The 26,282-nt window shown below is 36.7% G+C and overlaps 1 protein-coding gene across 4 annotated transcripts in view; it reads left to right on the top strand.

Annotated features, from left to right (window-relative positions):
- The window catches only part of LOC121302539 (synphilin-1-like), a 47,992-nt gene extending 22,193 nt beyond the window's left edge, over window positions 1-25,799 (top strand). The window contains exons 2-12 of one of the 4 annotated variants that reach the window (XM_041232533.1): window positions 365-452; window positions 6,337-6,409; window positions 11,075-11,934; window positions 13,164-13,343; window positions 14,455-14,568; window positions 15,430-15,555; window positions 16,501-16,670; window positions 17,162-17,254; window positions 17,529-18,585; window positions 19,041-19,117; window positions 24,531-25,799. In XM_041232533.1, the coding sequence (XP_041088467.1) occupies window positions 396-452; window positions 6,337-6,409; window positions 11,075-11,934; window positions 13,164-13,343; window positions 14,455-14,568; window positions 15,430-15,555; window positions 16,501-16,670; window positions 17,162-17,254; window positions 17,529-18,585; window positions 19,041-19,117; window positions 24,531-24,612 (2,889 nt within the window). In that variant the 5' untranslated portion in view covers window positions 365-395 and the 3' untranslated portion in view covers window positions 24,613-25,799. Of the gene's footprint in view, window positions 1-364; window positions 453-6,336; window positions 6,410-11,074; window positions 11,935-13,163; window positions 13,344-14,454; window positions 14,569-15,429; window positions 15,556-16,500; window positions 16,671-17,161; window positions 17,255-17,528; window positions 18,586-19,040; window positions 19,129-24,530 lie in introns of all 4 variants that reach the window. The other 3 variants (XM_041232539.1, XM_041232548.1, XM_041232557.1) reach the window with 3 other exon arrangements.
- Window positions 25,800-26,282: the final 483 nt, after the last annotated feature.

The following is a 26,282-nucleotide window of genomic DNA, read 5'->3' as shown; positions in this document are numbered from 1 at the left end:
GCTGTTTCATGGCACCCGGGCTCAGGGTATTATGTGGTGTAAGGAGATTATACGAAAGGGAAAGCTTTGCTCTGAGTGTGAGATCTGGGGTGACGTGAACGTGTAACTTCAGATTGAACCTCACAGTGCTGGAACTGTCCCATTATGCAAAAAGAATGGGCCAGGAGTTCAATCTGCTGTACTACTTTACTGTAGCTATTCACGGGTAAGCTTTTACAGTGTTGCAATTGACAAAACTGGATGTATAGTAAAATTACAAACCATATGTAATATACCTTCGTGCAAATGGGTGAGTACAGTATAACCATGTTCTTTGTTTGGATGTACTTGTTTGTGCTAATCTGATGCTTTACTTGACCCACAGGAACTTCACATAATGCTTCTGCAGATAAATAATGGATGCTCCTGAGTACTTGGATTTGGACGAAATTGACTTTAGTGATGATTTAGCAGTAAGTACAGTATTTTTTAATGTCACTGTTTATCATGCTGGTTTTGCAAATATGTATAATTACATGTTTTATTACTGTACTGTGTGTTCATAATTACAGTAATAAAAATAAAGATTAACTCTTTCAGAACCAAGTAACTTTACAGAAAGACAACCCTGATATAACTAATTAATATACAAATAATATGAATAGAAATATTAGCACATATATATTCATGTATTAGATTTGTTTTATGGTTTGCAGTATTGATTGGAGTTATTGTTTAGTTATCTATTAGAAAGTTTACCAACAATGAAGATTGAACAATGAAGATGAACAGTGAATTTAGACGGCAATACAGTTTATTATCCCCAATATTGTGGGTGCTTATATGTACAGTACATACTATTGCCATTCATTACTGTAGCACTAATCCTTTTGCAGTGTTAGACTATACTGTAGGGCATGGTGACCTACTTATTCTGGCTAATGAAGACTATCTTTGGAACCTTTGCATGTATTGATTGGATGTTGCCCATTTGTTCCAAGGTTATACAGACCATGCCACAGGAGAAAAGTGTTCACGTGTTCCCATTTAAACAAATGGATTCTGTATTTTATGTTTTATGGGGGAGACTACGTAGATGCTAATTTTAAGTACATTATCTGGTTGGAAATGTGGCTATTTTCTTTTAAACTATTTTTGAAGTGAACCGTTGTTCAATAGCTCTGCATAAATACAAAGGAATGCATTACGCATAGTGATTATAAATTAATACACTGCCATAAACTCTTAGTGAAATTCAACAGAAGTAGCCTCATGGCTTCTTCAACTGCAAAATGCCTTTTCTTTCAAACATGTTTGTGTGATACAGTGCTGTTGTTCTGCGACTGCTTTATGGATGAGATTATAATGCATTAGCTCTGAAGTATTTATGTAAGATATTTTCCATAATATACATGGTGTACTAATGTCGGGGAATTTTAATTGAATATGCATGTAGTAGCATTGTTGATACAAGAACCTTTTCTGATGTTGCAGAAATTCAAAATAACCCCTACATGGGAAAGATTGATTACCTGCAGTTGTTCAAGGCAAAGAGCAGCGTTCTAATTACAGCTCAATTATGGAGCTTGCAATTAAGGGACCTGCACCAGCTGGAAACAAACAGCTACCTTTTTCCCCACAGAGGGACACTGCATAGGGAATAGGTTCCCTGAGCACAAGAAAGTTGTTTCAAGGAGCCTTGACACAGAAAAATATTCTGACTTTGAATTAAATAGAAGCACATAAATGTGCAGAGAACTAAAGGATATGTTAATGCACCCTGTCCCCTTTTTGAAAGAAGTGGAATCCTTTAATTAGTCGCCAGGGACTTTGAATGAGACAAAGCACACTATCACATTATTGATCACAAAAGTTACAAAGAAAACAGCCACAGTTGGAAATATGTTAGTCAATTATTTTGAACGATTTTCAGTCAATCTGTAACACACAGTAGCAATGCAAGTAATTCATTTAAAGGTGTTTTTTTTTTTGTCGGCACGTTACGCCTATTTAAAATGTGCTGATTTCATACCAATAGAAGCTGCATTTATTTCTCTGTACACTGGAGTACCAATAAATGGCAATTGAGCAATTAAAAAAAAAAAAAAAAGCTTGGAAGCAAATGTTCCTTCAATTGCTTACTGCTGTATTGTGAGGAGTACCGATTTAAACTATAAACAGTGCATTGTGGGATTGCAGTCCTGGGCAAGTATGCTCTATTCACATTAACTAAACAGTGCACAATGTAATTTTAAACTCGATTGTGCCTGAAGTGACTGGCAATCACATAGATTCAAAACAACGCATGCATTAGCATATTGCCCTCTGCTGTGCCTATAAATAATTCTGTTTTTGGGTTAGATGACATATCAGAGAGTCCAAAACCGTGCCTACATCACCGCAACAGGCATTACAGCGCTTCGACATTACAGCGACTGCCCATAACGGCGCTACGACATCACAGCGACTGCCCATAACGGCGCTACGACATCACAGCGACTGCCCATAACGGCGCCACGACATCACAGCGACTGCCCATAACGGCGCTACGACATCACAGCGACTGCCCATAACGGCGCTACGACATCACCACGACGAACTACAATTCCCAGAAGACTCTGCGAAGTTCACCAAAGCGTCACTTAACAGTAACATTGCCACACGACACAGTGAGAGCGGGATTCACCACAGATTTTCTGATTGCAGAAGATTTCTCATACAGCTCTGTCATAACTAGACTGGTAAATACGATAAGCAAAACCTCCATGCAATAAAATAATGTTTCCGTGAGCATTTTTTATGTAGTTGGGCTGCATATTTTTTGTTTTTCACCTGTTGCAAAATGATAAGATACTCAGCACGTGTTTTCTTTCTAGCATGACGTTTTTATCTAGAGCGAGTTTGCTTTTGTTGTTTGAAATGAAAATGTTGTAGTCAGATAATTCCCCTTTATGTACTTGCATGGTACATAGCTGTTGTTGTTGTTATTATTATTATTATTATTATTATAGTACTACTGCTAATCAGGGTCTGTACACTATTTCTAATACAAGTCTCTATTAAAAGACCCTTACAAATAAATCAGAGATATTTACATCCGCTAATATTTTTGAATTGTCAAAGGCGCAAGCTTGATCCAATTCTTCCAGTGACAGCGTGAGACATGCAGCTCTTCTCCATTCCCCTGTGTCTGAGTTCCCAGCAGAAGCTTATTGTTATTATTATTATTAATATTATTATTATTGTAATTTAATTGTGCATTCATGTCTATTTGAGTGAGTCTTCCACCCTCAAGGGCTCAGCCTATACTGCAGTGGGCCGATATCCACAGTTGTTTGTCAGAAGTATCCCAATGTATGCTTCTGTTGCACACATTAAATGGTTATGTCTTGTTTCTTTGAAAAGATATTTATTCAGGGCTACAAGAGTACAACACAAACAAAGCAGTATGTAAGGAACAAGCTGAACTGACAGTTTTTTGTTTTGGAACTTTTGGAACTGTTTTATGTTAGAAAACAGAATAGGAGGCTTTAGAAATGTACCATCTACATATATTTACCATAAATAAATAAGGGTGTTTTTAGGAATGTACGACATGCATGTATTCAACATTAATTTGAAGGTGTTACACTTCCATAAATTATGGTTTGTAAACTTTGGATGACTACTGTATACACACACACACACACAGAGTATAAGTCTATTTTCCAGCAACTTACAGGATTACATTTTTAGGTGCCCTTCCAAACGGGCAAATGAACGTTTCTACATAATGTGGCGATGACAGACAAAAGAAACACCAAAGACAGTTTTGTGGCCAAAATAACGGCAACAACATCCACTGTTAATTTCTTCCTTGAGAAATGGATGCACTGAGAAATGGGATGGGGGGCTGCTAGTAAACAAAGAAAACATATGAAAAGTCCAAAGTCTTTCAAGGTGCAGGGTAGAAAGATTTTAAAGTTAATCAAACATAGTACCCGCACACTTATATATTATTCTCTAAAGTGTTTATATTTTGTATTATACCCAAGATCAACCTTTCGATCTGCGAGAGATCTTCATCAAACCTGGTACTCAATTGCTTTGCAATTGTGCAATATAAGTCTTACTGACACTGCTAAGTCACATTAAAACTTGCATACTGAGGAGGGTGGGGGGAGTTCCTGGTAAGTGACATGTTTGTGAACTTTGCAGAGTCTTCTGGGAATTGAATTGTAGTTCGGCGCAGTGATGTCGTCGCGCTGTTATGGGCAGTTACTGTAATGGTCTGCACGTTCTTGGACTCGCGGTGATGTTGTGATACACTGTCTTTGAGTACTTCTTCAGAATCATATAAATCCATAATGTGAAACCTACTGCTATTCGCATGGTATATTGAAGTTGCTTAATTTTGTTATCAGTAGTCAGTACTAGCATGCCACTCTGATGCTTATACTGTACCTGTAGGCCTAGACTGTAACTACATCTGGTTTAAATTATTACTATAAATACTTCATCCTCATCTTTTGAAGGAATATTTTCATATCTGCAATTAGTTTCTCATGCTCATAAAACACCAAAGAAAGGGAATATGTGCAGCACATTTTAGAAATACTTCAAATGCATTGCAGCTGATCTTCCATTTAGATGCTAGAATGTATAACTTGCAGTATAGAATTGAAGTGTAGGGAGGCTTCATATTTATAGATACATTTTGTGAAATGTCAGCTGATATGACAATAATTATAAAGCTTATTATAATATTATCCAGGTGGAATATATCAAAGCCCCTTAAAATAAATATAATAAAAAATAAATAAAAAAAACACATTCAGAGTGCGCATAAATTGTCAGATAATCTAATGCTACTAGTGTGACACATGTCTGCTATATTAATGTATGTTATACAGTAAAATTAAGTCAAAATTATATCTGGGAGGACATTTTCTAAAGAAAAAGAACTAATGGAAAACATCAAGTCTACAATGCATCAAGTGAAACACTCAATATTAGGATTTACAGAAGCATTAACATATTTTAATATTTATATCCACATTTCAAAGTATGTTGCTGCATTTCTCCACCATGTTTTTTTTTTTTTTTTTTTAATTATTTCATCAGTCTCAGAGAGACTTATTAATCATGCTGCATTATGATGTTGAAAATACAACATTAGGATGTTCTACCAAGGATGGAAAGATTTGGGAACAATCCTTTTAGGGGAATGTGAATTCAATATCAGTTACTTTAAAAGTTCAGTATTCAGATATATTAAATAGGTAACAACCGAATTAAGTGAACTGGGGTACAGTACAAAAGTTAACTGGTAGTATTTAGAGTTGATGTTAAGCCTATGCACTGTAGCGCATTTCTGTAGCTCATTTGGGGTTGAAGTAAATGTGGAGTCTCCCCTAACTCATGGTCCAGAACCAGGCTGACATCATCAGATGAAAAATGCAATTTTATACTATAATCCAAACTGAAAATAAATTCAAGATGCGTGCTGTACTTAAGAATGAGTAACTGGCATACCAAAACCCCACTGAATTATTTATTAGGTATTTGTTATGCAACAACCTGGTGTTTACTTATAATAGGCGACCCCCTAAATCCTCCTGCTGTCTGCTGCTAATGAAACCCTGGCACACTGCTTAATTACTGTGACACAAAGCAGTTAGTTAGTCTGATTTAGTATTCACCATGCTCAATAAACTATTGCAGAAAAAAAAAAAAAAAACTTATTAGTACTGTGCACTGAAGCCTAAGTCAGAAACATTTAGTTCTTATAGGTAATAATAAGCTTGGCAGATAATGGTCTAAGCAGAAATAACAATATATAATGATAGAGAATAAACACGACAGAGTATTTAAATATTGGCAACCCATACTTTAGTTGTTTGGTTCTTGTTTTTATACATACTTTGATAATATGGCATTATATATCTTTGGACAGAGAGCTGACACACAGAGTGCATTGGATTAAATATGCATACTTTAGTGGTGCTGGGTTGCTTTAGGATGTCTTCCCATTATTCTGGTCTGCAGTACAGTTACAAATCCTGTTAGAAACAATGGTACTTTTTTTTTTTTTTTTTAATTACAAAGATTTGTTTCCCATCTTCATCCCCAGCATGAATGAGACAAGCGGCTACATTCTGACAACATGTAAAAGTGTAAAAGAATTTCAGCTTTAAGTATTTGTGCCAGAAGTGCATAGGATCTGTTCTTGGATGCACTGGCCCCAGTCCTGTATAATGATGCTTTTAAAGGGATCGTGCAAGTGATGGTTAAGTTTTACCTGTGTATTTTTTCGTCTCAATATGTACTCTAACACATGTTGTCACCATTTATCAATGACCTTTTATTGCTCTTTAGTATTCAGTGACGTCTCTGAAGACCATCCCTGAGCTGTGCAGAAGATGCGATTCTCAGAATGAAGAAAGACAAGGTACCACATTCATAGTGCATTCGGTGTATAAAAGTTCAATTTGAAACACATCCAGTGACAACAATTCAATCATTATGCCTGTAGGATATACTGTCCTTGTCTGTGTATTGTGTAACACTACCATTTGGTTGAAGACAAAAGATTGTAGAATTGAAATGCAAGCAAGATAATAATTCAGGATGAAAATAAACTCTTAAATTGAATTAGTTAATAGCAGGTGGTCACTGTGAAGGTCAGAACTTTGTATTCTGCCAATTAGAGCAGCTCAAAGCTATTGAGTAACTGTGAAAGGGGTTAAGAATCATGGTGGAGATTGAGTGTGATAAAGAGACTAGTTTTTTAAGCAGTGGAAGCTGTGGGGAAAATGACAGTGTGAATGACTAATCCATTTTATAATATTTTTTTTTTGGGGGGGGGGGGGGCAGTAACTTTATTCATAACGTGCTATAATGCTTTTACATAAATGTTGGCATAGAGGTACCAGTCAAACTTTTCAAAATGAGATTTTGTTACAAGAGTACTGTCAATTTCACAGACGTGCAAATTTATCATTAAACACTGCTAGCAGTAAACCTGCCTTGTTCTGTAATCTTCAGTTCCTGAGAAAACTAATAGAGATAACTTAGTGTAGTACAATGTATTGCATTTCAAAATAAAAAATAATGCATATTTGAGACATATAAAAATGTAATTGCACTATGGGGAAAATGTATGGAATTAATTTGTTACTACAGTACCATCACTTTAACTCCAGCATACCCAAGAACACGTTTTCTTTTGTTCTATACAAGTGAATGGCAGAGGCATCTTGAATAAGCAGCCATCTGTCTTTTGCAACCAGAAATGCTCATCCAGGTTTAACTGTACCTGCAGTGGGATGATTCAGTAATATTGTACAACAGCGCCACCCTCTGATCACTGCCTATTTTGCTGCTTTTCATTATTAACTGCCATGTAATGTTACATATAGTTTGAAATCAAATACAAATTGCACTTGCCTGGCAGTTACAGTAATACCATAAGAAACGCAGTGAATATTCAAAGCAAGGGTCAGTTGAAACAGTGATAGGTTAATGCATGTAAATCCCATTTTACAGTCTGTCACATACCCACATCTCTACATTGTTTTAAATGTGAAATAGGAAAACATTTGATTGTGTTAAGTTTTCAGTTTCAAATGTGGAAGACTACTTTCAGATTTCAGTATTTATCCTCATGCTATAACTGATAACATTGTATTTGACTTGAATGACATTTAAATTAAATATTTGTAAACATGAAGAAAACATTTATTTTCTGGGGTGGGGTGGAGTTGGGGGGGAGAGGCAGTAAACAAAAAAAAAAAAATACTTTTTAGGCCGTTTTAAATTAATTACAGAATATTACAATTACATTTATTATATTAAAAAACTAACAAGCTGAAACATTTACTATTAAAATACAGTTGTACTACTGTTTAAACTGTGTAAGGTCTGTACTTATCAGTCTTGCTGTATGTTACTTTATGCCATGGCTCCATGTAACATCAGCAGCGATGATGAAAGGCCACTCGCTTGCTGCCTGTTTTGAATTTTATTTACAGCAGCTATTTAGTAATCTAAAAATTTACAGCTGTAGCACATTCACACTTAAAGCATAACCCGGATTGCCTCAGCAATAAGATTGGTACAAGCAACACTGCTACAAAAAAAAATACATGGAACAAAAACAAGAAAAAAATAAACCCCAAAACAGATCTTTGGATAACCCAAATAAAGTTCAGAGGGCTTACTACTCATTTATATAAAGATAAACAGGGCCAGTCAAAAGAAGGTAAGAATGCCACTAACACAATTAAAGCAGACAACACAGTTGTATCCAGCATTGGGGACCAGCAGGAATAGAGGGGGAATATCCTGATTGTAGCAGGCAGACCTTCATCTGTCAGATGAAGGTTGAAATTAAAATCAAAAAGACGCTGACGTTTTTTGGAAACAAGAGTATATAAATATGTTATGCTCGAAAACAGCTATGTAAACAAAGCACTGGATAAATAAAAAAATATCTCTCCTAAATATCTAAAATATTTCTGGCTATTTTTATCATTCTTTTAAACATTAATTGTGGCATGCAGAGGTGTAAGGAATATGTCATAGATACAGTATACAAAGATATGGCATAGATACAATATACAAAGAATATATCTTGTATCTTTTTATATCCTGTTTTTCAAGCGGTCAATAAGTGATCTAGCATCAAATAGCACCTCTGACTAAATACAGCCAATTACAAAGTATTTATAGTGACCACTCTGTTTACTCAAACATATAACAATTTGCAGAGACCGTTCACCTAAATGCTGTAACTGTGATGTCTACCAACTTGGACAGGAATCAAACTGGTGACTCAGAGCTTTCATTTTGCCAAACCCCCAGCACACAGCTGCTGCAGCCGATTATAATTAAACTTTGAAGTTGGTAATCATGGGGGATAAGCTTTGTTCTTATAATACCCAAACTCAAGAGATTTTCTGGCGTTATGTTAGCTGTATTATCCACTGCTTGATATTGCAAAGGGGGTATGTTGTACGGCAGTGGGCATCTGTAATACATGCCTAGGTATGTAACTAATGGCAAACTCATCTGATTTACTGATGTCATTTTCTTTTTTGTGACAAGCCTCTCAAGTAATTACCATCTTAAGAGACTGAAAATACATTTAGAAACCCCTACTGTCACACTGTCAGTGAGGTCTGGAGCCATCATGGGCAGACAAAGACTGTATTGATTTCTAGTGATGAGTCTGCAAGCTGTTTGAATGGTTCTACATCTAGCGGGATGTGCAATCATTTTTAGTGATTACTGTATTACTTCTAATTACTTTGGGGACGATGGGAGTGGAACTCTGTCTCAGTCTGTTTGCCAGCCAGGGAGTTATCACTTATTTTTCATGAAACATTAGTATTTTGTGCAGGACACAGAAGGACCTGCAAATCTCAATGTTAGTCTGTCAGAGTTGTTGCTTGCCAGTTTTTTTTTCTACATATGGTCAGTAGGAATGTGTTATAGATATCTTTGGCAGGGTGTATGTTACTGAAATACTTTATTAAGTTGCTGTTCTCACTTATTTATTTTGCCTAGTACACTAAACTGTGGGAGTGTAAAAACGTATGGTATTGTAATTGACATTTAACTTGCAAACGTTCTGTGCTGTCCACTGACTCCCATTAACTTTGTCTTTTGAAAGCATTTGTTACAAATTTAGAAAGAATGATAACAACAATGAGAAGGATTACATAGGGTTCGATGTACTGCTCACTCTGTTAGTGTCTAGACCTGTCTGTAGAAAAAATATGTTTTTATAAGGTCCAGACAGAATTAATTTTCTTGCAGTCTTTAATGGTGCCTGTCAGATCAAAACAGCTGGGAAACATATGGCATTCATTTTCATATATCATTTGAAAAGAATTTAACATGTAAATAAAACAAATATAAAAGTGCAGCCCTTTGTGAACTCCTAAAATCTTACACAATACACAAGTAAAAAACAAACAAACAAACAAAACAAAAAAAAGTTGATTCTTTGTATTAAACCTCTGGGTTGTTCAAATGTTTCAAGGCTACAAATGCCTGATCATTTTGCTATGCTGTAAAGGTAAGTCACATAGTAATTCTAATGTTAATTTAGCTACAGTTGACAATAATTACATGCCAACAGTATGAGAAAACAATTTTGAAATTGGGCAGAAACTAGATAAGTGCTTTATATTATTTATTTATGGTGAAGTTAAGGTTGCATGGATAAGGTTATTTATAATTAAAATGTTGTGCAGTCAAGGTTCACTTCCCTGTTCTGGTTTTATGGGAAGGTTGTATTAATTTAAGACACATGATAGGTGTCATTTTTTATTTTGTGTGTGTGTGATGTGATGTGATAGAACATAAGAAATTTTTATTACAACCACAAGAGGAACAATGTTATTAGAATTCTGAACCAGTATTGAGCTGTGGTCATCTGATGCTTTGGCTTGTTTTACTATATAGTAAGAGAGAGACTCTGTTATTTGAAGAAGGGCTGACCAGTGAGGATTTATATCTACCAGCAGTGCCGGTCTATTTGTGCAACAATCTCTTTTAAACAGACAGAGGGATTAGGAAGGAGTTCAGTACGGATCAGTAGGAAACTGGAACGATAAATTCTACTTGCTTTGAAGTGCAGGTTTAGAAGATTTTTTTTGTTTGTTTTTGTTAATTTTTCCCAGTGAAAATGGCAGCTATGGTGCCAGGATGCAGTAGCCATTTTGGTCTTGATAATGTATTAGTATTATAATTCTTGCATATCTGTCAACAGTTTAACTATTACCCTGGATATACATTTTACTGTGGATTAAATCCCACAGTAAGTGCAGTACTTCCACACTGAACACACACAGTGCAGGTAGCATAAGCAGGTACAGCACATTCCTGCAATCCACAGGGTGGATTTTACATCTTTAAACTAGATTCACAAAATGAAAGCATAGTGATATGCAAATACATTATAATATTGCAGGGTGTTGTGTTTTATTTGGGTTTCAGGGTGGCAGTGATTAAAGCATAATACATTTGTATGCTACTTCAATTCTAAGGTGTAGTGCTTAGTGTTAACGACTGCACTACTTTCTGACTCTTGTGTGTTTTACTTTAGTTTCAGGTACAAACTGGAATTCTGGAGTGTCAACACTTGGTGGTAATGGATTAAAACCAACTGGCATTGCAGAAGTGTGCAGTAAGTTTAGACCTGTGAAAAGGGTTTCTCCTCTCAAACATCAACCTGAAACCTCTGAAAATGAAACTGACACTGACCAGCAGGACCAAAAAGGAGAATACCACAAAGAACACACATCAGAAAAGCTACCTCAGCCAGCCAGTGCCTCTCCCAGCGAGGGCCAAGGCTTCAAAGGTAAAGATGTTAGCTCTGGGGTCTTGTTTGGGGAGCCTGAGCATTATGACTTGGACATGGATGAAATCCTGGATGTGCCCTACATTAAGTCGAACCAGCAGCTCTCCACATTGTCAAAGGTAGTTCCTGAGAAAAGGACTGTGGGTATTGGTTCAAGTGACACATTTCATAGCAAGCCTGGCTCCGGAATAAATTCTGAGAATGTGCCAGCCAGTGTAACACAGTTCTGTGTGATGTCCCCGGTGAAAAGCTCAGAGCTCAGAAAGGCACAAGCCATTGTCCCAGAACAGAACAGGCACTCGGCTGGAGGATTAGAGCTTTCCCAGAATCTGTTTACATGTGGCTCAGTCTGTGAAGCTGAAGCCCAAGGTAAAAGCTTCACGAACAGGACGTTTGCTGATTCTCGTGTACATAAGGCTGACAAGACGATGCCAAACTGCCTGCCCAGGATTTTCCAGCTGCAGAGTCCAGCTGGTGAGAGCAATGTGGACGAAACCAGCAACAGGACCTGGAGTAACATGGGAGGACGGGGAGAGAGGAACGAGGATGCAAAGAAAGTCAAAAGCATCCTTAACATTGTCAAAGAAGGGCAGATTTCATTGTTGGTGAGTATGCACAATAGTATACTACCTACGTAATGTATGGATGGGAAAGTCTTTCACTTCATTATTTATTGAGCTAACAGAAGGACTCCTGGTACTGTACTGAACTGCCTTTGACCTGGTTAATTAATTGCAGTATAAATAATTGCCTTAAATGGAAAGCTGTTCCTTTTTAGAAAAAAAAATATTAGAAATACACATTTCGTATTTAATATCACATCAGATGTAGAAAAGGAAGTATTATGTGTGCACGTTGTTTTTAGTTCAATTGGCCACAGCTATTCAGAGATTAGCACAGCTTTTGAAGCTCCATGCATGAGAACAGAGAGTGCTCTGAAATGTTCTCATTATTATTCAGCAGTGTTTGTGTCAAGCTGTTGCAGCAGCATTCACAGACAGAGGTGCACATTGAAGCGCAAGTCTCCTTTGACCCAGAGTGAAGGTTTAAGTTAGTTCCAGCCCTCTGTTCAAACACCATGCTAATGTGTTGCCATAGAAACAGATCTGAATGCACATTATAATATGCAGACGAGTTCAGCGAACCTCACGTTCACCCTGAAAAGCCCAAAAGTAGCACATTTGCAGTAGTTACTTAGCTGTGCAGAATGTGGTTCATTTCTCAGTGCCGGAGGAATTGAATACACCCTGGAATAAATGCTACACAGTACGTTATTATGTGAACAAGCCTCACTTTGTTCAACTGTAATAATCATTTTTAAAAAGCAGTATGCTTCACTAGTATTCTACAGTAATTAGTGCCTTATGAATTAACTTTTTTTTGTCATATTTTTATTGGTAAATTATTATATTAGACATGACTCATCCCAGACAGCTGAGGGTAGGTGGTCCGTCAATGTCATTTTACAGCTTTGTTTCAAATCCAGGATCTCTAAATACTTTTCTCTAACCACAAGACCAAACTGTCATCAAATTTGCATTAAACATCAATAGAAGTAATGTGATATTTCTGCTCATGATGGGCCAAAACTGTTCCTACTTGCATTACAAGACCCTTTGGATACATGTTGTTCTGTGTTGTTTAAATGTATACTTAATAAATTCTAGTTTTACAATAAAATGCTTTCCTTTTGAGGTTTTTTTTTTTTTCTGAAAGATGATCATGCATGATAATTTGTGTAAGTTTCTGTCACAGCAACTTGCCAGTATAGTGTTATTTTAACAGAGTAATCCTGTTTTCTACTATGTCAATTGTCTTCTGCAATGGGAACCAGCCACATTTAGCAGTCGATAACCTGGAAACGATCCACGATGAGAATGGAAACAACCTGTTGCACATTTCAGCCTCACAGGGACATGCTGAATGTTTACAGCATCTCACCTCACTGATGGGAGAAGATTGTCTAAATGAACGGAATAGTGACCAGCTCACTCCAGCTGGGTTGTCAATTAAGGTTAGTAAGGAAGGCTGACACTGATGTTTTGGAAGCTTCTGACATCGGTGCATTAAACGTTTTGGTACAGTTTTAAGGAAGGTTTTAAACAAGGGGTTCCCAGCATTATTTATTTAAGGTCCACTTACCTCATGCATTGATCTGAGATCCAGATTCTTAAATAAAAATATAATCATTTATATCCCCCCGCCACAAGTATTTGGTCATCAAAATAAAAAGACCTAAGCCACATTCCAGACACAACTGTCCCAAAAGCTGAATTATTGTTATTATTTATTTTTTTAAGTCTGGTGTTTACATTGGTCATGTAAAAAAAAATAAAAAAAAATAATAATAATGCATAAGGCTGGCATAACACAGTGCATCCAAAAATGGAAATACAAAGGAATCTCCACACTCATGCACAGGTGCTGGGAACTTGTGTTAAAAATTGCAAGATTTGTCAATTGCCGTCCTTTATACGTTCTTAACATGCATTATTTTAGAATAGAGCCATTTTCTGTCCGATAACCCAGACCAGCCATATAAAGCCTCAGTTGCCCTTTCTTGGTCTTTCAGTAATGCTGTGCTGTGTAACCTACCAGCTAAATGAGGCTGTCTTTAGTTTCAGTGCCATTTAAAAATCTAGCTTTTAACTGCCACGGTTTTGTACATGTATACAGGTTTGTGATTTGGTGGATCTTATGAATGTAAAAAATAAAAATAAACTCCGACATCCACCCATTTTGTAAACCAAATTTTCCAACTCTGCTTTTATTTTTTCTTTCCATTTTGTACTCCAACCTTTTAAAATTTATGTATGCTTGGTGAGAACCAGACAACTGGCACACAAGAGGTGGGTGACACCAGCAAGTAGTGTTAAGCAATGCTAAGATTGTGCAGCCCTGTCCTCCTCTAGTGGCCATAGGCATGTACTGCTTTATTACTTTTCTAATAATAAATGTAAAACTAAGACCAAACAAAAATGGCTTTGCAACCTGGACATGCCTGTGCAAGTTTAAAGATTCATTATATTGAAATCACATACCAATATTAAATACATTACTTATAAACCCAATTTATTTTAATTGCATGCTAAACAGACTGAAACGCACTGCTTTGTTAAATACAGAACGGACATTTGGAATGCGTACGCTGGATGGTGAGTGAAACGGAGGCTATAGCAGAACTGAGCTGCACTAGAGACCACCCAAGCCTTATCCATTATGCAGCATGTTATGGACAGGTAAGACCACATGAAGTTCATCCTCTTTGTTTTGTTTTTGGGTTTTTATAACTTTTACTAATGATATTTCAAAGGGCCATACTTTTAAATGATTACTTTAGGTAGTCTGTATATAAAAACTCTACAGTATACTTGAACATTTTTCAACTGCCATACTCTGCCATACTGTCATGATAAACTTTCTGAATATATGTATTGTAGGTTAGTAACATTCTTTTTGTTGGGCTATTGTTCCACTGTATACTATTTGGCAGTGTTGAATCAACAGTCTTGAACAGTGGTTTTGATTCATTACACAGTTTAAGTACTCATTTCACTTTTACTGCCAGCAAATCCATTTGTTCAAATTGCTGTCAAAGGTGAGATGTCCTTGTTGGCGGGTTAGAAACCTCCTGAAGCCCAGACAGCAAGACAGATTAAAGTCTTGTGTATATTTCCACACAAGGTGGTTGTAAAAGTTGCATGTTATTACTAACCACCTGAAGCTCCATGGATTCAGTAATACTGTGACCAGTGCCCATGATTGAAATGCTGCCAACCCTGTCAATAGGGTTTTGTAGAGATGTAGGTTTTTATCCACCAGTCTAGTCTATTGGAATCTAAACAGCATTGGAAGCAAGATGACTAATCTCAATCAGTGTGTGTAAATGTTAAATTGAATACATAAATAAATCTCCGGGGGTTTTAATTAATTTAGTCAGCATTTTTCATGTTACAATTTTTTTTTTTTTTTCAGTGCCTTTGCCAGTATAATGTTGCTGTTGCTCGTATAATAAGAGAGCCAATATCTTGTTTTGGATCTGTTTAAGTTCTGTTTTATTCGATTTTCAGGGAGACTGAGTCATTTGATTTTCTTTACAGGAAAAGATTATTTTGTGGTTACTACAGTTCATGCAGGAACAAGGGATTTCATTGGATGAAGTTGACCAGTATGGCAACAGTGCAGTTCATATCGCTTCTCAACATGGGCATCTGGGGTGCATTCAGGTATCAGCATTTTAAAATAATTAAAGTACAGTAACATGCCTATCTTCCACCAAATAGGACAAGCATAATACAGTGAGCTTGAAACATAGAAAAGGCGATCACTAGGACCAGCTTTGACAGATTGAGTAATCGGGGAAGTGATATTTTTAAATTGCTTCGATTTATTAAACAGGGTGTGAAGTGATTTATAGACTTTTTTAAGCATATTTGTCAGCAGTCTAGAACAGTTTCAACTAACTTTAAAGTCTGATTAAGGGGATTAGTTGGTTCAATTATTAAATCCTTTATGACATGGTTGGAACAAAGAACTGGACTGGATTTTCCAAGGCTGCATACCTCTGGTCAAGTGTGTTGGTGATAATTGTGAGTTTCTTGTGAGACAACTTAGAAATTTCTGGTACCAGTTTTGTGACAACAGCATGTATCTACAGAGGCACTGAGGACTGCATTAAGCAAGGGAATACTGTTATGATAGTTATGCTTTGTTGTTGAATTCTTTTAGATTTGTTTATTTTATAAAGGAGTTTGTTTCTGATCATGTTCTGTAATGTCTCAATGGGAAACACTGTTAGTTCTGAGTGTAAAGTATTATAAATACCTTAACCCTGTAAAAAAAACAATAATAATAATAATAATAATACTTAATACAACATTATTTTTTTTTTAAGATAGGAAAACTAAAATCACTTGGAAGCCACACAAGATTTTGTTTCTCCATTTGAATATTTTAAAAAGGAAAAATATTTTCTTACTGTTCTTTTTAATATTTTGCAGTTAACAAATGTGTTTTAATTGATTAAAGTTGCCTATTATTTCTGTATGGCTTATGATTGAGTTTTTAGATAACTCGTGTTAATGCTTGAGTTAAAAGCGTTGGGATTGTCTGCATGGATTTCTTTACTCATGTGTTTTTTTGTTGTTGTTGCTGTTTTTCCCCCCCGATAGACACTGGTTGAATATGGTGCCAATGTTACCATTCAGAATCAACAAGGAGAGAAGCCTTCCCAGAGTGCCGAGCGACACGGACACACCACTTGTTCTCGTTACCTGGTAGTTGTGGAGACCTGTATGTCCCTCGCATCTCAAGTTGTAAAAATAACCAAACAGCTGAAAGAGTAAGTGATAAACACAGCAAACATTCTGCAATTACCTTAAGAACTCCTGAAAAATCTTTTACAACCTGTTTTAAAAGAAAGTCATCCATGGCTAATGTACTAGCTTTCAATAATAAAACGAAGTGTTGCACAACTATAATATACTACATTATTTTGGTCTTAAAATGAGCAGTACAGTAGGTGTTGGTGTGTAATCATCATTGTATAGATTAAAGGTCTTTCAAGATGCCAGATACAGGGCTATCTTCAGTTATTCAGTTACTTCAGTGGACTGCAGTTTCACATCATGTAAATATTTTCCCTCCTTTGATTCAAAAGTGAGTTGACTTATGCCACCTTGGGTGGATAATGGTTCTGTTGAATTAGAAACACCAGGATTGTTGATTTTAAGTGTGAACAAATATACAGAATTATCTGATTTTTGTTTTTATAGTTAATAACAATACCAAGGGGTTGCAAAGTCTCTTAAGTAAATGATAATATTTTTGCAGGCAAACCACTGTACGGGTCACCTTGCAGAGTCAACTTCAGCAGTTACTGGAATCACAACAGATGGAAGAGGGTACACCTATTGAGTCTCCCAGGTATCTACTTTATCTGATATTACAAGTGTGACTCCCTTCCTTTTCTATATACACAGTTGTTTACCTTTCACTTGTTGTATGGGAAAATAAGTAATTAAACAGATCTAAATTGGGGTATACATAGCACGGTATTAGGAAGCTGATATGTGGTACGTATTAATCTGCATGTATGCATGTAGGTTGTTACTTTTAAGTTGAACACCGTATTGATGAGAGTCTGTTTTGTATGTATAATCTTCCTTGCATTTTTAGTGCTCTTTGTTTTTCCTCCTAGTTCACCTTTGTCCCCTGGGACAACCAGGACTCAAGTGCCTTTTTCTCCTGAACATAAGCCAACTGATCAAAGTAACTCAACACTGCAGAAGAGCTGCATTGGTAACATTACCAGCAGGCGACTGCTTAAACAGAAGGAGGAAGACTCTGACAAAATCTTGCGTCAGCTGTTGGGAAAAGAGATTGCAGAGAATGTATGCACCCAAGAAAAACTTTCTCTGGAGTTCCAGGATAGGCAGAAGGAAGGGTCTGGAGCTGGAGTGGGGACCACAATTCTGAGAAGGATGCCAGCAGAGAAGAGGGAACAGAAGCTGGCTAGACTGCGGCTGATCATGCAAAGGTCACTTAGTGAGTCGGACACAGACTCCTATAACGCTGAAGACCAGAAGAACACTCCTGTTAAGAGAGCTGACAAGTGTCGGCCGCAGCCCATTGTTGAAAATGTGGAATGCACTGAAAGCTTAAACTTCATGATCAAAAAACACACATTCGCTGCTGGACGGAAGTACGCCTTTGCCACTGGTTCATCAAAATCTGTGGATGGACACAGCACCTCTTCAGAAAGCAGCGACCCAGATTACGAACCACATTATCAGACTGGGAGTCTGCCAAGAATATCTGCTGGAGAAACATCTCAGTTTGGCTTGGATGGTGCCAATGGCCAAAAGGTTACCACAAGTCCCAAAAGTGCCCTCAAGTCCCCATCGTCAAAAAGGAGGACTTCCCAAAACTTGAAACTCCGAGTGACCTTTGGAGAAGCTGTTGTGCACGTGGAACAAACGGAATGTGACTCGAACAGTGACAGAAGCAAAGAGAGTGGGAAAGGAATGTCCAAGACTCCACCTGGCAGCGAGGCTGGAGACCATTGGAAAAGACCATTTGGAACTTTCCGATCCATTATGGAATCCCTGAGTGGAAACCAGAACAATAACAATAACCATTACCAAACCACTCTTATCAAGACGTCAACCACCGGTCTACCACAGAATCCCATAAGGAGAAAAGCAGCAGATTCAAAATCAAACCAAATTACTCCCACAAAGTTAAAGAACAAGACAGTGAGTGCAGTATAGAGGCTGACTTTAGAGATGTTTGTCAGCACTTTGTGTGTGTACCATGCTGTAGCTTTCTGATGCATTGCTCAATGCTGATTTTCACCTTTTCAGAATTATGAAAACTTTTTAAAGCTAGGCACTGCTAACATCATGTCTTGTGCTTGTCATAGGCAGAAGGATTTTGTAATTAGACGTGTGGATATCGTAGTTCAGGTTGCACACCAACAAACACCAAATTTGGCAAGAAAGTAGTCTTATCCTTTTAAAGTTTTAAATCAGATTTAACTTTGTTAGATAACAAAATAAATGTGTACCACACTATATTCAGAAATTGACACATTTATATTTTGTAATCACACTTTGCATGGAGTTGCTTTCTTTACTTTTGCATGTATTGAATGTTGGGCAGGAAAAGATGCACGATTTGCTCAAAAAGCATTTACCTTACACTCCTTTAGGACCCTTGCAGCTTCAGTTCCAATCACCCCACTTGCATGCTGATCACTGATGGCCTTCCTAACAGTTACTCTGCATGGTATGTTTTTGGTATGTTGGGAATTATTAAACAATGATTAATTATATATTTTATTCTAAAAGTATGGTTTCATCAACATACCGTTGTGCAGGATGAGGCAAAGTTTGTGTTTTAGGAAGTACAGTTAGTATTGTAATAATAAAATATGTACAGTTTGCAAAAGATACTGAAAGATGAACGTCCCTTAATATAAAGTTTGAAAAATATTGCTGGTAGCTATATCATTATAATGTCAAAGTAGCGTGTGTGTGTGTGTATGCAGGCACCTCCAAAATTATTGGCTCCCTTGATAAAGATGAGCAAAAAAGGCTGTATAAAATAAAATAACACAGGTAATTAGCTATATTGTAATTCCAAAAATAAGTCCAAAATGTGGAATATGTTGTATTTTATTAATGATTCAAGGGAATCAACCAAAATTACACATTTCTCAAATTATAAATTTATTTCCAAAAAAAATTAAGTGTAACAATTATTGGCACCCTTGTTTTCAATGCTTTGTGCACCCTCCCCTAGGTTAACGGCACTGAGCCTTTTTTTATAGTTTTTTTGATGAGATTAGAGAACACATTGGAAGGGATCTTAGACCATCCCTCCATACAGAATCTTTCCTGATCCTTGATATCCTTCAGTCTGCCCTTATGGACTGTCCTCTTCAATTCAAACCACAGGTTTTCAATGGGATTCAAGTCCAGAGACTGAGATGGCTATTGCAAAATGTTGATTTTGTGGTCAATTAACCACTTCTTTGTGGATTTCGATGGAGCTCTATTTTCGTCTCATCTGACCATAGCACCCGGTTCCAATCCAAGTGCCAATGTTGTTTAGCAAACTCCAGGCTCTTACATTTGTTGGTTGCTCTCAATAAAGGTTTTTTTTTTTTTTTTTTTTTTTTTTTTTTCTGGCAGCCCTTCCAAATAGGCTATTGGCAAGGAGTTGGTGTCTAATTGTAGATTTGGGGACTTGGTGACCCCAAGATGCAACCAAGTTCTGTAATTCTCCAACTGTGGCCCTTAGATTATTTTTTGCCTCCCGAACCATCTACCTCACTGTGCGTGGGGGCAAGATGCACTTGCTTCCTCTGCCAGGCAGATTTACCACTGTTCCACTTGTTTTGAACTTCTTAATTATTGCCCTAATAGTGGTAAGTGGTAGATTTAGGTTTTTAGCTATAGTTTTCCCATATTTTTGAGAAAAAAATATAGGTCATTACCTGTGTTTATTTTATACAGCCTTAGGGTGCCAATAATTCTGGAGTTGTGTGTGTGTGTGTGTGTGTGTGTGTGTGTGTATATATATATATATATATATATATATATATATATATATATATATATATATATATATATATATATATATATATTCCTCTTCGAATCCAATTTTTGCTAAAATCATATGTCTCGGTTTTCCATGCGACTTGTTGTAGCGGAGCCACTCGACTTGACTGGCTAGATCAGTGGTTTTCAACCTGTGGTACATATTCCTTTACTGGTATGTGACAGGCTTGCCACTGTTACGTACGACAGTTCTTTGACGATATGATTCCTCAAAACACAATGCTCTGTCAGTCACGCCATCGTGTATCAGTCTGTTTGTACCACTGAAGCACAGGGAAATGAGAAATTATAACACAGAGCTCCAGAATGCGGTTAAAATTGTTAGAAATGCAAGAACAAAAAAATAAATAAACATTGACAGCTTTATCAGGGGTTAGGACTTGCACAATGAAAGTAGCCAAACCTATATTTAAATGACTTAACAAACAAAATTCATCATTTTGCTTTAATGTGGTTTAAATACTTGACTCCCGCTCGGTTATATTCTTAATCAAAATCTCTTTATTGATTAAAAAAAAGGACATGGTTGTAAAACAAACAATGCGTTTTGACACCAGCGTATCTTCATTAGGTATATTAACACCAGCAGAATACATGAACCCCAGTTGTGATGGTGACCAAATGTATGAGTACTGTTGTATAAAAAAAGTAGCTTAAAATGAACAGTTGTTTAGGAAATGTAGAACAAGAACAGCAGCAAATAAAAACACACTTAAGGTTTGTGACTTACACACATGCCATTAATAAAATGCCCTGAAAACTTAACATAATTAATGAAGGGCTGTAATGCAGCAAAAAGAGCAAGAATTAAGCAAACAAGGACGTGAAAAGGTTACCGTACCAAGCTGAAAAAAGTTGCCTTTGTGAACCCAATAAACCAATGCTATCTTTCACCAGTAAAATCGTAGAGTGCCAAAATAAAGTTTTGAGTCAACACGAATAGATTTTTTTCAACTCTTGTGTCTTGCATCTCACTAGATTTAGTTGCATTGTTTACCGTCAGGAGTTTAAGTGATTTAATTGAACAAGATTCCGTGGTTAGATGATGAGCTGATAATATCTCTTCAGCCAAAGAATCAGCCACAGTAATTTAAGTGCAACGTTTCCATTATGTAAAACAGTATATAGCGTGAGCTTTGTACTAAAGCAGGGCCAGCTGTTGAACAAAGTTTATTTTTCAAACTGACCATTTAAAAAATGTGAAAGCAGAACACAGAAATGCGTGCGGTCAGCTATTCCCTTCCCTTGTCCCCTGTTCCGGCCATGACGTACAATGACCTTGTAACTTGATTATTTCAGCCTACAACCACAAACACGCATGCATTAGTTCGCAGTGCTTTAGAGGCAAAAACGGTGTAATTAACCCTTTCCAGGAATCGGGTATCCCAGTTCCTAGAAGGCATATATATATATATATATATATATATATATATATATATATATATATATATATATATATATATATATATATGTGTGTGTGTGTGTGTGTGTGTGTGTGTGTGTGTGTATAAAAAAATATATATATATAAAGTAAAAGGCTGATGTAAAGATATTTAAAGATCAATAATATAGACCAGTATCTTCTGGCTTTCCCTGCCACCTACAGCAATATATTCTACAGTAATATATCCTACAGCCTGCTCAGTAACAGTTTAAGTTTCCCTTCAGATAATTAAAATAAATATACAGTACTGTGCAAAAGTTTTAGGCAGGTGTGAAAAAATGCTGTAAAGTAAGAATGCTTTCAAAAATAGACATGTTAATAGTTTATATCAATTAACAAAATGCAAAGTGAGTGAACAGAAGAAAAATCTACATCAAATCAATATTTGGTGTGAACACCCTTTGCCTCCAAAACAGCATCAAATCTTCTATGTTCACTTGTACACAGTTTTCGAAGGAACTCTGCAGGTAGGTTGGCCCAAACATCTTGGAGAACTAACCACAGTTCTTCTGTGGATTTAGGCAGCCTCAGTTGCTTCTCTCTCTTCATGTAATCCCAGACAGACTCTATGATATTGAGATCAGGGCTCTGTAGGGGCCATACCATCACTTCTAGGACTCCTTGTTCTTCTTTATGCTGAAGATAGTTCTTAATGACTTTCGCTGTATGTTTGGAGTTATTGTCATGCTGCAGAATAAATTTGGGGCCAATCAGATGCCTCCCTGATGGTATTGCATGATGGATAAGTATCTGCCTGTACTTCCCAGCATTGAGGAGACCATTAATTCTGACCAAATCCCCAACTCCATTTGCAGAAATGCAGCCCCAAACTTGCAAGGAACCTCCACCATGCTTCACTGTTGCCTGCAGACACTCATTCGTGTACTGCTGTCCAGCCCTTCGGTGAACAAACTGCCTTCTGCTACAGCCTTCTGCTACTGCTACAGGACTGATGAGTCAAATTTTGACTCATCAGTCCAGAGCACCTGCTACCATTTTTCTGCACCCCAGTTCCTGTGTTTTCGTGCATAGTTGAGTCGCTTGGCCTTGTTTCCACGTCGGAGGTATGGCTTTTTGGCCGCAAGTCTTCCATGAAGGCCACTTCTGACCAGACTTCTTCGGACAGTAGATGGGTGTACCAGGGTCCCACTGTTTTCTGACAGTTCTGAGCTGATGGCATTGCTGGACATCTTCCGAGTGCGAAGGCTAGTAAGCATGATGTGTCTTTCATCTGCTGCAGTAAGTTTCCTTGGCTGACCACTGCATCTACGGTCCTCAAAGTTGCCCGTTTCTTTGTGCTTCTTCAAAAGAGCTTGGACAGCACATCTGGAAACCCCTGTCTGCCTTGAAATTTCTGCCTGGGAGAGATCTTGCTGATGCAGTATAACTATCTTGTGTCTTGTTGCTGTGCTCAGTCTTGCAATGGTGTATGACTTTTGACAGTAAACTGTCTTCAGCAACCTCACCTTGTTAGCTGAGTTTGGCTGTTCCTCACCCAGTTTTATTCCTCACACAGCTGTTTCTGTTTGAGTTAATGATTTTGTTTCACCCTACGTATTGAATTGATGATCGTTAGCACCTGTTTGGTATAATTGTTTAATCATACACCTGACTATATGTCTACAAAATCCCTGACTTTGTGTAAGTGTACCTAGAAGAATTTATGCTGTTTTGAAGGCAAAGGGTGGTCACACCAAATATGGATTTGATGTAGATTTTTCTTCTGTTCACTCACTTTGCATTTAGTTAATTGATAAATATAAACTATTAACATGTCTATTTTTGAAAGCATTCTTACAGCATTTTTTCACACCTGCCTAAAACTTTTTGCACAGTACTGTGTGTGTGTGTGTGTGTGTGTGTGTATATATAGAGAGAGAGAGAGAGAGAGAGAGAGAGAGAGAGAGAGAGAGAGAGAGAGAGAGAGAGAGAGAGAGAGAGACACACACACGGTGCTCCCTCGCTATAACGTGGGTCTTGGGGACACACACAATCTGAGCGTTATAACTGAAGAATGTTATAAACAGTAGAGGGCACTGCGGGACACACAACACCACACATCTGACTAAAATACAAAATAAAATAATTCCCTCTCTATAATGCATAAATTGACGCAAAAATGTAACTTTCTGTGATTTAACCCTGCAAAAAGCAGCATGTAATCAACACTTTTTTTAACAATCAATGGTACTGATATGGTAGAATGGTACTGCACCGGATTTCTATTCTGTATTTATTCATCTACCATTGTAGTTGGCCAAGAGTTACCATTTCCCTTAGTACAGAACCATTGCATTGCTGTTGCAGTGCCACTGTGTTGACATTATAAATCATCTGGTAACAGATGTTATATGCAATTTTTTTCGTGGTATTAGTTTGAATTGTTGATGTCACTAATTCAGGTTCTGCTTCCTTGTTCCTAATCACTTTGTGCAACAGATAAAACTTGCTCTTGTAGTCTAGCAGACCATGTTCCCTACAACACAGGTACCAGGGTGCAGCAGTTTAGTTATTTACAGTGCATTCAATTGGGGACCAGTGATTGTGTTCTGTTTTCAATCTTATTCTTAGTTTGCATGTTAGCTGTATGTTTTTTCAGTTAATGTGTTTATTTTTTGTATGTTTTTCACAGCACTGATGACCTCAAGAACTCTCTGGAGAAAATGACTGTAAGAAATGTAGAAGACTCAGAGTTACAGGAACTCTTCCTTTAAAGGCAGCGTTGTGTCTATGTGATCTTCCTTGACTGTGTTGGTGCAAGCGACATGAATGTCTTCCTCTGGTTCATTTTGAGCAACCCTACATCGAAGAGAGAATGCAGAATCCAGAATGTTATGAACATTTACTCTCCCATAAAAACTCTTGTAATGCTGAGCCAACAGGTCCTATATTGTTTAGGGGAATTTGAGCTCTCATTTTCTTTTTCATAGTTCATTGAACTTCTATAATACAACTATTTATAAATCTATGCACTTTCAAAAGCAGTTAGACATGCCATGTATTTAATCTATTTTTTAACAAAACTCAAAGGATGTATGAATATATTCATTCTTTTCTGATACATTAAAGAGTGGTTTAATCATTAACACGTTTTATTAACATTATTTTAGAAATAAAATGCATGCCTTTTTTTAATGAAGACGAACTACAGATAACTAGCAGTTGAATATTTCACTTGGTGGTTACTGTATGAAATACACAATTATGAATGAGGGATTCTAATTCTTTAATTACTGTGATAACCTGTTTTTTTTTTCCCCCTGTAAACTTCAATTCATGTGTGGAATATATCTGTATTTGTTTTCTGGTCTGTTCTTTCAGAACTGTTTGTTATATTATGAATGTTGCAGTGCAAAGTGATTTTTACCATGTCTGTGTATGGATACAGGTATATGCTATCTTGGTACTTCAGTAATGATTGGAATCTGAGCCTATGGAAATGTATATACCACATACCATGTTAACAGATGTTCTGTTAACTCCAGCAGCGTTAACTACAGATCTCTACTGTTTGTAAATGAGAATGTTTACATGTCTTTCTGTTGGTATTACATTTCTGTTTTAACAATTGCAGTATTTTACAAATGGGTGGCACTATTTTATACTCTTATTAACCTGCATTACTTTTGCATTTTTATTTTGTACTGTGTGTTAGGTAATCCATATAGTTGCTATTATTGGCAGTGCAATAACAGTTTGAATAAAATGTCTTAAACATCTGTTTTATACATTTTATATTATTATTTCTATCATCCTACAGTAAATTAAATGAGATTTCTTAAGATAAACAATAAAGTACTTGGATGCAGCTGTAGAACAGATATAAGAATACTCCAATAAATGTGTTACTAGCTTTATACTATTGTAATGGTTTAATTCCTTTAAAATACTTTTTTTTTTTTTTTTTTTTTTTAAGTGAAACCAAAATGTCTTGGTAATATAATACTTACTTTCATTCATTAAATTAATAAAAAACTAGCGACTCATGGAGTATAAACTTTCGCTTTTTCTCTATAAAAATGTTTAGGTTTTAAAACAAAGACTTGTCTTAGTGAACTATTGCAAGAAAAATAACACGTGGTTGAGTGCTTTGAAACCCTGAGGCAGTACAAGTAAAAGCTGCCACACTTGCTTTTTTTAACCCTTTCAAGATACACAAGGAATTGAGCGGTTGTTCAAATGGTTTCTTCTTAAAATATATTTGAGTGGGACTCAAGTGTAGCAGAAGGAAACTGACTGTTTGGATGACCAGATCGAGAATAGATTTTGTTGCAAAAATAAGAAAGTTAACTTATATATAAAATAATGTGAGACACCTCAAGATATGTGTTAAGACACTTTACCTTACATTCCCTAGTAAGAATGAGGGTCTACCCATTCCCAC

This window comes from Polyodon spathula, chromosome 2 (assembly GCF_017654505.1).
Source record: "Polyodon spathula isolate WHYD16114869_AA chromosome 2, ASM1765450v1, whole genome shotgun sequence".
Lineage (NCBI taxonomy): Eukaryota > Metazoa > Chordata > Actinopteri > Acipenseriformes > Polyodontidae > Polyodon > Polyodon spathula.
Note: the sequence above shows the minus strand (reverse complement) of the source record. Positions and strands in the feature narration are given on the sequence as shown.